The sequence below is a fragment of the Rhinoderma darwinii genome, chromosome 2 (assembly GCF_050947455.1).
Source record: "Rhinoderma darwinii isolate aRhiDar2 chromosome 2, aRhiDar2.hap1, whole genome shotgun sequence".
Taxonomy (NCBI): Eukaryota; Metazoa; Chordata; class Amphibia; order Anura; family Rhinodermatidae; genus Rhinoderma; species Rhinoderma darwinii.
Genome location: NC_134688.1, coordinates 369577957 through 369588919, shown reverse-complemented (window position 1 = coordinate 369588919; position 10963 = coordinate 369577957). Strand labels below are relative to the sequence as shown.

The 10963-nt window shown below is 41.3% G+C and overlaps 1 protein-coding gene across 2 annotated transcripts in view; it reads right to left on the bottom strand.

The window, feature by feature from the left end:
• Nucleotides 1-461: 461 nt before the first annotated feature.
• The window catches only part of KCND3 (potassium voltage-gated channel subfamily D member 3), a 472663-nt gene continuing 462161 nt past the window's right edge, over nucleotides 462-10963 (bottom strand). For both annotated transcript variants that reach the window (XM_075853874.1, XM_075853872.1), the window contains one exon: nucleotides 462-5370. In XM_075853874.1, the coding sequence (XP_075709989.1) occupies nucleotides 5175-5370 (196 nt within the window). In that variant the 3' untranslated portion in view covers nucleotides 462-5174. The remainder of the gene's footprint in view (nucleotides 5371-10963) is intronic.

The following is a 10963-nucleotide window of genomic DNA, read 5'->3' as shown; positions in this document are numbered from 1 at the left end:
TTCCTACAGGATCCACTTCTAAATTTGGCTAAAAAAACTGCATCAATAACTGAACCTAGCGTTAAAGCAATCCTTGCCATACAGTATGTCATCACATTTATTAGATGGGAAAAACCCGTTATTTCAGGAGTTTTGTGGTCATTTTAGTTCCACGATAAACACATACTATAAGTGAGAACAGAATTTACCTGCAAAAATGGATCCAATGTTTAAAATTAGAGTGCCCGTGGCATTTGTTAGCCCGTTTCTAAGCGTCCGGTTTCATTTAGACAGACATACCCGAGTGTTTATCTGTATACCGGACGTAACTCCCAGACCCCAGTACTTCTATAGTGGTATAAGTTTGATTCGTTAGTGGGGGGGATGGGTCCAAAAGTCAGATCTGGAATACGGACTGGTAACCATACACCTATATGAATGAGGCCTTCATAAATGAACACTCAGAACGTGTACTGTCCATGTGTGGCACATAATGAGTTTAATCCGGATTGGATACATTAGTTACAGCAGTGGCACAAGACAAATTACTGCAAATTATATACAATGTAACATATGCACTACATCTCAAAAGAAGACAATAGTATTTAGGCTGCAAGAAATGTGTTTTTTTTTTTTTTCACTTCCTTTTGCTTTCTTCCTCACGAGAAGATCCAACACATAGTTTTCGTCTTAATTATTATACAGTACTTCTTGTATTGGTACATATTGATTGCCTGGTAATTGCTTTGCTCACTGGTAATGCTAAAAAGTAAAGCAATCGAGAGAACAGATTTTTGCAGTCAAAGACAACAAAGAGAATGGGCTCTGCCATATGTTAAAAAAAAACACACAGATGCTCCTGTCAGGAAATGAAAACCTTGGAAAAGACATAGAATAGAACAATTACATTGAAACATTTAAAACAATTCTATCTCTTATACAGCTAGGTCACTTTTCTAGGGCCTATTTTAGGCCAAACCTACACATGTATCCACAAAATATTTGTTGGGAATGACTGCTCTTCATTCTGTGGGATATGGTATAACCTCCAAGAGACTACGGAGACTGGCAGTGAACATGTTAATAAACTGCAGATCTGTTTTTGTCCTATGCGTTATTCTGTCACGTTGCATTGTGGGACACGTGGTTTGGATGTATTTTGTTTTTGCTTGTCAGCATAGTCAAGTCAAATGTCTTTGGCTCTCAGTTTCTTTTCGCTGCTGGAGAAGTTACACATCAAGGGAAAGGAATGCTTCTTGTGCAAATTGTATCATAACTCACACACAGGAACAAACAAGCATGCTGCAGAGATTCCATTACCCTTCCTGGCAATGCACTCCCTGAAAGGCAGCAAAGGGTAGATCGATGCTCATCATTTCACACCTCAGCTTGACATTTCAAGCTCAAGTAGTGGCAATTTGATTGTCACACGATGCCCTGATGTATGAGAGTCACAATCGTAACATGATAAAGACCGTAACAATTCACTAGAAAGCCACACCGTCCTCTGGCATTTAACAAAAATGACGTGATGCTGAGGATAGCCGAAGAATTATGTGGCAGGGAGCCGACAGGTCATATATAATGCCAAAAAAGACAGTAACAATGAGGTGATAGATCTGTTATGACCTGTTCTTTTAAGTGGCTTGGCTACTTATGGTTCTCGATTCAATGGTCATACACAAATTTAAAACATTTATGGGAGGCGAATGAATTGCGGTTTATAAAGGGTCCAGTTTTTTTTCCCTATGTAAACCCTATACTTTACTTTGTAGTATACTAACAAAAATAAACTGTTATAATGCAGATTGTTTATGTCATCCAAATTATACATTAATGGGTTTACACCTACCTATAAAGTAAAGCTCCACGTTGGAGCCACTTTATAGACGACATCTTCCTAATATCAGGTTCTTCTCAGAACTCCACTTTCCTGTGGTGGGAGCAGTTTGATAACGTTTCATATTTGACACAATTGCCGTGTAGACCCTTCAGCAGACTGAACACTGCTTTTAGAGCGGTCTGTTGTGGACTGATGGTGGACTTTCGGCTGCCATAGAACAGCACATGTCCATTGACTGGTGATATTCCTTTTAGCCTTGCATGTTCTCAAAATGCTCCCACAGCTAGACGGAGCCTTCTCATAGTATTTTATTTTGGAAGTTGGATAGTTTTGGCAAATTCTATTTTATTCTTCAATCAGAGGTATAGCTTTGCCCTATTGCAACATTTGTAACAGGGCCCTAAATATTATACGTTATTTTGTAATATTGGTCTGCTCATACGGAACAGACAAACCTTTTAGGCATTCTCAGCCCCCAGGGCCTGGGTGTGGCTACAACCGTTGCACCCCTATAGCTACGTCCCTGTCCCCAATAGTGACTGCAATTGTGAAGCTTCAGTTTAATTTGCTGTTTGTACAAGCAATACAGCAACTTTTATTGAAGAGGGCCTTTCAAGAGACAGACTTTGTTTTATATTGGATCATCTATAAGATGCCCTAAAAGCACAGGAGATGTACTAAACCATTCATCAATGGCCTTGTAAAGCAGCTAGTGACCACATCAAGTGTTACTTCTCAAACAATTGGCCCAGAGGAGTGCGGGGTCTAGAATACACCAAGTTTCAGCCTTTTACCAGGTGCTGTTGGGGCATCTCATAGATTCCCTAATATAAAGAGGTGTTTCTCACAGAGGAATGCCTTGAAGCTCCTGGCACCTGATGTAAAATCTGTAACAGGGTCCTCATACTATCACTTATTTATAGTACTGGTGTTCTCTTATGGGGCAAAGGACCCTTTTGGGCCACCTCAGTCTTCAAGGCATGAGTACAACACCAACCTCTTCACCCCTTATAGTTACGCCCATGCTTTCTCATGACAGTCACCATTAAAAGGGTATTCCGAACATAGACGTTTATAGCAGTGAATAGACCGTAAATGTCTTTGCTCGGAATACTGCTTTAAATTCATAAAATGGTGTTATACTTTCCATTTTTGAGATTTTTTTGGGGGGGTTTAACTGTTTCAGTTTTTGGCTTTTTGACCTTTCTCACCTTCACAAATTAGATAAGTGACAGCAGACGGAGACATTGGTTAATAACCGCCTGTGAGTGTAGGCCAAATCTGATGCAAAACTGTTTTACTGAGACCACTGTGTCATATGAGCTAAGGTAAATTTTAAGGACAATAGATGACAGAGTAACATACAATACCATTCGAAATTTTAAATAGCTATTTGAAGGTGGAAAGTTCTTTAGTTACATGATAGCAAATAACTCATTCGAATAAATAATAACGTGAAACACAATGTAGCTGGTTCCACCCACCTTTGAGTGATACCGTAAACCTGGCCCTCCATTATACAGGCCTAGAAAAAGATGGCTCTCCGTATAATATAAGGAAACTCCTTTCTTCTATTCGGGTCTTCTACGTGGGTTTTGAACATGAATCATTTGTCCTTGTAAACATAATGCATTGACAACAGAGCTAATGTTACCGCGGGTTTTACCGCTGTTCACAGCTCAACACTTACAGTCCAACAATCATCGACACGACTTAAGAACATACTTAGATGCTAGTCCATGACTGACATTTTCATGGTCAAAACCACTGACCTGAGCTTTTGTTTGTCAATATAGTTCTTGTGACCTACATTCGGAAGAGATGCTGCATTGCTACTAAATACAGTCAGTGGGTGGTTTGTTATACACGCTGGAACGTATGGTGTGTATGTCATGTGACTTACATAGTGAAGGGCCTGTTTAACCCTTACTGGATTTTCGTACCCTTTTTTTCTGCCCTGTAAATGAATACGATACCGAGATCCTTGTCCATCAGAACTATACAGCATTAGAGTGCAATATGACTGATTTGCAAGGTACGCCCTTCCCATTGCTCTATGTATCTGGCGAATCATGACCGTTTATTCGCTTCTTATGTCCAATCAAAGCTAGAAACCCTATCTTTATATGAAGGTTTCATTTCTTACGGCTAGAATTAAACTGATGCAATTAAACTGATTCCTGCACCGGCAGGGGAACGTTTGTATGGATGGAAGAATACTCTAGTGTACCTAAGATATATCTATATATATATATATGTGTGAATATAAAAATAGTCTCCTATAACAGCACGCTGCTGCACGATCAGCATGTTATCTGAGTAACACCTGAGGTGCGGAGCCACAATAGATCTATGCAAAAACACCAAGGAATGGTTACAGTATTTACACTGAACTCTAAGGATCCAGGTTACTCCATATTAAGAAAACTCAGCAACACTTCTACTCCAGGGGCCTGAATTCATTGTGATTGGATGCCAGGGAGAGATACCATATCATGTATTTGTCTAACTTTTTTTTTTTAAACAGAAGTTGCAGCGTCTTCTGAATCTGAATTGAAAGAAACTATAAGCAGAAAATAAATGGCGGTGCATAAATATGCTTTCTTTTTTTTTTTTTTCACAGACATAATACCTGACAACATCACAGTCTGCACTGCTTGGACTTAGAAGGCTAATACAAAAATGATCTAAGAATTAAGAACATCAGCGAGGGGAGATGAGTGTGAGTGTGTGCTCGCATCAACAATGTGCCCGTCCTGAATGTGCTAGGAGCTATTCTGTTCTCTGAATAGTTCAATGTCCACCCTCACAGAAAATGCAGGAAAATAGAATTTTCTTTGACCAGTTCCCTCAAATCCCACCCTAGCCCCTATGTCCGACCTTTTATTAGAAACACAAAACCTTGTGTCATTTTGGTTGCTTGCAGATTCTCTTACAAAAAGAAAATTGCATTTGTTTGTCCCTGTTCCCCTTTGTCGACCTTCAAAAAGTACTCCTTGTCAGTCCCTTATTTTATATTTTTTGTAAGTTAAGTCATTTCTTCATGAATAAATATTATCCACTGAAAACCTTAAAAAAAGGTGTTTAGACACAGTGTTGTCAATTTGCTTTTCGTGTTAACTCCTTTACTTGCCATGAAACTTCCTAGCAGCCAACATCCAAAATATACATAACCCTATATGCATGGGTATAGGTGTCTATGTATATCGCCAGTGCTCCTTCATGAATTTTCCATGGTGGTAAATGGCAAGTTTAGCAGAAGCTTGTCACTTCTTCACTGCTAATTCCACTATTTTGCAGCAAAAAAGGACACGACACAGCAGCCTCGAGTCACTACGCTAGTTACAATGTCTTACAACGCAGAAACTTTTACAATGTTGCTTGCACTGTGAATGTTTGTGGTGCGTCCACGCGGGCTTGCAGGTCGGTTCTCGCCTTCTGGTGTCAAAGCTGGGGAGGTTGGGATGCTAATGATCGCTGTTGTGATCTGTGCGGATTTGCAGTTTGATCTTAAGCCATCGTCTGACTTCAAGTTCAGGCTGGATCGACTGGAAGACAGAAAAGAGTTCAGCTGGCAGAAATAATTAAAAAAAAAAAAAAAGCCTGAAAGGGTTAATAATCCTTTAAATGTCTCCTGGTGATTTGTTCTGTTTAGGGCTGTAGTAAGGTATTCCTAGTGCTTGACAAGTCTCTCCTACAGAGCCATGATCGGTACATTTCAGGTGCTGCCGGAGCTGTCATGATTCTAGAAGTCATGGTGGGGATTTAACATGCATTCAGTGAATCACAGCTCTTGTTTTTGCGCTTGATTTTATTTTAAAGAATGCCAAATCTGTCTCACTTGCCGCGCAGGCAATTATGGCTTATATTATTTTTGATCTTTGCTATATACAGTGAAGGAAATAAGTATTTGATCCCTTGCTGATTTTATAAGTTTGCCCACTGTCAAAGTCATGAACAGTCTAGAATTTTTAGGCTAGGTTAATTTTACAAATGAGAGATAGATTATATAAAAAAAAAAAAGAAAATCACATTGTCAAAATTATATATATTTATTTGCATTGTGCACAGAGAAATAAGTATTTCATCCCTTTGGCAAACAAGACTTAATACTTGGTGGCAAAACCCTTGTTGGCAAGCACAGTAGTCAGATGTTTTTTGTAGTTGATGATGAGGTTTGCACACATGTTAGATGGAATTTTGGCCCACTCCTCTTTGCAGATCATCTGTAAATCATTAAGATTTCGAGGCTGTCGCTTGGCAACTCGGATCTTCAGCTCCCTCCATAAGTTTTCGATGGGATTAAGGTCTGGAGACTGGCTAGGCCACTCCATGACCTTAATGTGCTTCTTTTTGAGCCACTCCTTTGTTGCCTTGGCTGTATGTTTCGGGTCATTGTCGTGCTGGAAGACCCAGCCACGAGCCATTTTTAATGTCCTGGTGGAGGGAAGGAGGTTGTCACTCAGGATTTGACGGTACATGGCTCCATCCATTCTCCCATTGATGCGGTGAAGTAGTCCTGTGCCCTTAGCAGAGAAACACCCCCAAAACATAATGTTTCCACCTCCATGCTTGACAGTGGGGACGGTGTTCTTTGGGTCATAGGCAGCATTTCTCTTCCTCCAAACACGGCGAGTTGAGTTAATGCGAAAGAGCTCAATTTTAGTCTCATCTGACCACAGCACCTTCTCCCAATCACTCTCAGAATCATCCAGATGTTCATTTGCAAACATCAGATGGGCCGGTACATGTGCCTTCTTGAGCAGGGGGACCTTGTGGGCACTGCAGGATTTTAATCCATTACGGTGTAATGTGTTACCAATGGTTTTCTTGGTGACTGTGGTCCCAGCTGCCTTGAGATCATTAACAAGTTCCCCCCGTGTAGTTTTCGGCTGAGCTCTCACCTTCCTCAGGATCAAGGATACCCCACGAGGTGAGATTTTGCATGGAGCCCCAGATCGATGTTGATTGACAGTCATTTTGTATGTCTTCCATTTTCTTACTATTGCACCAACAGTTGTCTCCTTCTCACCCAGCGTCTTACTTATGGTTTTGTAGCCCATTCCAGCCTTGTGCAGGTCTATGATTTTGTCCCTGACATCCTTAGAACACTCTTTGGTCTTGCCCATGTTGTAGAGGTTAGAGTCAGACTGATTAATTGAGTCTGTGGACAGGAGTCTTTTATACAGGTGACCATTTAAGACAGCTGTCTTTAATGCAGGCACCAAGTTGATTTGGAGCGTATAACTGGTCTGGAGGAGGCTGAACTCTTAATGGTTGGTAGGGGATCAAATACTTATTTCTCTGTGCACAATGCAAATAAATATATATAATTTTGACCATGTGATTTTCTTTATTTTTTTTTATATAATCTATCTCTCACTGGTAAAATTAACCTAGCCTAAAAATTCTAGACTGTTCATGTCTTTGACAGTGGGCAGACTTACAAAATCAGCAAGGGATCAAATACTTATTTCCTTCACTGTAGTTAGCATTTTTCATTTAACCAATAATTGGGAATCTGACTAGTAAATGCTGTTGCAATATGAAATGACCAAAATGAATCTGTCATCTAATTAATATTGAATGTTCAATTTGGTGCAATAGACTAAGTTCACATCACGTTATGTGACTATGTCAGGTATATACATCTCTATGCAAAAAAAATTCTATAGCATTCCCATAGGTGTCTTTTCTGTATATGTTTGTCAAGTTTACCAAAATGGGTAGGCCTTTTTTTTCAATGGAGATAGATTCGTAATCAGTTACATGTTTGCATCCATTATGACATACATTAACATATGCCTCACCTATACTGTCCAAATGTGACATGTACTGGTCTTAACTGAGATTTTAAAGATATGCTAAGTGACCAAGCCAAAGTGTACTTAGGGGCAGCCAATAGATGTATTTTTTTCTATGACATGCATCCGGGAACATGTGCATCTCTCTATACCTGCATGCTTAGTGTTCTTCACACATGTATACAGTATAAGTAGTATAGACTAGAAGAGAAATTAGACTTACAAAGTGTATGAACAGAAGAGAAACCTAAATCAAATGAATATTTGGTGTGACCATCGTTTGCCTTTAAAAACGGGATAAATTCTTCTAGGTACACTTGCACGAAAGTTTTGAAGGAACTCGGCAGGGAGGTTGTTCCTAACATCTTGTAGAACCAACCACAAATCTGCTAAGGATGTAAAAAATCATCCATCAAATCTTCCTCAAATCCTTCTGTCTCTTCATGTCATTCCAGACAGACACGATGACGCTGAGTTTAGGACCATATCATCTCTTCCAGGGCTCCTTGTTCTGCTTTACGCTGAATATAGTTCTTAATGACATTGGCTGTAGATTTGGGGTCGCTGTCCTGCTGCAGGATAAATTTGGAACCAATCAGACGCCTCCCTGATAGTATTGCATGATGAATACGTATCTGCCTGTATTTCTCAGCATTGAGGACACCATTAATCCTGACCAAATCCCCAACTCCATTTGCTGAATTGCAGCCCCAAACTTGCACGGAACCTCCACCATGCTTCAGTGTTGCCTGCAGACACTCATTATTGTACTGCTCTCCAGATGTTCAGCGAACAAACTGCCTTTTGGTACAGCCAAATATTTAAAATTTTGACTCATCAGTCCAGAGAAACTGCTGACATTTTTCTGCACCCCAGTTCCTATGTTTTCGTGCATAGTTCAGTCGCTTGGCCTTGTTTCCACGTCGAAGGCATGGCTTTTTGGCCACTTATGACCAGACTTCTCCGAACAGTAGATGGGTGTACCTGGGTCTTACTGGTTTCTGCCAGTTCTGAGCTGATGGTACTACTGGACATCTTTCGATTTAGAAGGAAAGTGAGCATGATCTGCTGTACTAAGTTTCCTTGGCTGACCACTGCGTCTATGGTCCTCAATGTTGCCTGTGTCTTTGTTCTTCTTCAAAAGAACTTGAACAGCACATCTTAAAACCTCAGTCTGCTTTGAATTGTTTGCCTGGCAGATACTTTGCTTATGCAGTATAACTACCTTGTTGCTCTATACAGTCTTGCCATGGTGGACCTGGAGTATTGGGACACCTACACGTTACACCTACAGGAGCTTTAATGACATCCCATTTTAGATCCATAGTCATTAATATGGAGTTGGTCTCCCCTTTGCAGCTAAAGCAGCTAACACATTTCTGGGAAGGCTTTCTACAAGACCTGGCTTGCAATCTCTGTTCTAAATCATCCCAAAGATGTTCGATGGGCTTGAGGTCAGGGCTCTATGTGGGTCTGTCAAGTTCTTTGACATCAAGCTCACCCAACCATGCCTTTATGCACCTTGCTTTGTGCACTGGGGCACAGCCATGCTGGAACAGAAAAGGGCCTTCCCTAAGCTGTTCACACAATGTTGGAAGCATACAATTGTCCAAAATATCTTGATATGCTGAAGCATTACGATTTCTCCTCACTGGAACTAAGGGTTCAATGCCAACCCCTGAAAAAACAACCTCATAGCATTATTCCTCCTCCACCAAACTTTACAGTTGGCACATTGCAGTCAGGCAGGTAACGTTCTCCTGGCATTCGGTAAACCCAGACTCATCCATCAGACTGTATGATAGAGAAGCGTGATTCATCACTCCACAGAACTCATTTCTCCTGAACCATGGAGCCATGGTGGCGTACTTTACACCACTCCATCCGATGCTTGGTATTGTGCTTGGGGACTTAAGGCTTGCATGTAGCTGCTCGGCCATGGAAACCCATGCCATGAAACTCACGACGTATAGTTTTTGTGTGGATGTTAATTCCAGAGAAGGTTGGAAACACTGCAGTTATTGGGTCAGCAGAGTAGATTGCGACTTTTATTCACAATGCACCTCAGCACTCGGCGACCCCACTCTGTAACTTTATGTGGTCTGCCACTTCATGGCTTAGTTGCAGTCGTTCCTAAATGCTTCCACTATGAAATGATACCACTCACAGTTGTTCGTGGAATATCTCGGTGGATGAAAATTCACAAACTGACTTGTTGCAACGGTGGTATACTATTACACTATCACGCTGAAATTCAGTGAGCTCTTTAGAAAAAACAGGCAATGTTGAGGACCGTAGACGCAGTGGTTGGCCAAGGAAACTTAGTGCAGCAGATCAAAGACACATCATGCTCAGAACTGGCAGAAACAAGTGGGACCCAGGTACACCCGTCTATTGTGCGGAAAAGTCTGGCCAGAAGTGGTCTTCATGAACAAAAAGCCATACCTTCGACGTGGAACCAAGACCGAGCAACTCAACTATGCACGAAAGCATAGGAACTGGGGTGCAGAAAAATGGCAGCAGGTGCTCTGGACTGATGAGTCAAAATTTTAAATATTTGACTGTAACAGAAATCAGTTTGTTCGCCGAAGGGCTGGAGAGCGGTACAATAATGAGTGTCTGCAGGCAACAGTGAAGCATGGTGGAGGTTCCTTGCAAGTTTGGTGCAGTATTTCAGCAAATTAAGTTGGGGATTTGGCCAGGATTAATTGTGTTCTCAATGCTGAGAAATACAGGCAGATATTTATTTATCCATCATACAACACCATCAGGGAGGCGTTTGATCGGCTCCAAATTTATTCTGCAGAACGATAACGACCCCAAACCTACAGCCAATGTCATTAAAGGGGTTTTCCGGAACCTGACATGTGATGGTCAATCCCCTACAACTGGCAATACCAGTGACTTTTCAATTTACTCACGCTGGAGAATCTGCACGGTTTTCCCGATCGCATCGCGGGTCACATGACGCCAACTCTTCCGGTGAATTCCCGTCCGTTCACTGTCCACACTTCCTTCCGGCCTGCTCGATGTACGGAGCGTCATTACTGATGTCGTGTACAAGGGTGGGGGCCAGATAGGTTCAATAATTCACAGAGCATGCGTGGTTCGAACAAACTCTTTCCTCCACTCATTCTCAGTGCAATGTGCGGTCTTTCTGAAAACAGAGGAGGTGTGCTAAGCGGCTCTGCAGCTGGCTGAAATACCAGCTCTATGCATTGTGGTAAATGTAGTCTAGGCGGGACCGGAAACTAACGTTGAACGGAACTCCTGGATGTAAACAATCGGAAAAATTAGCAAGAAGAGCAATCGTGAGGAAGACATCAGAAAGAAGAAG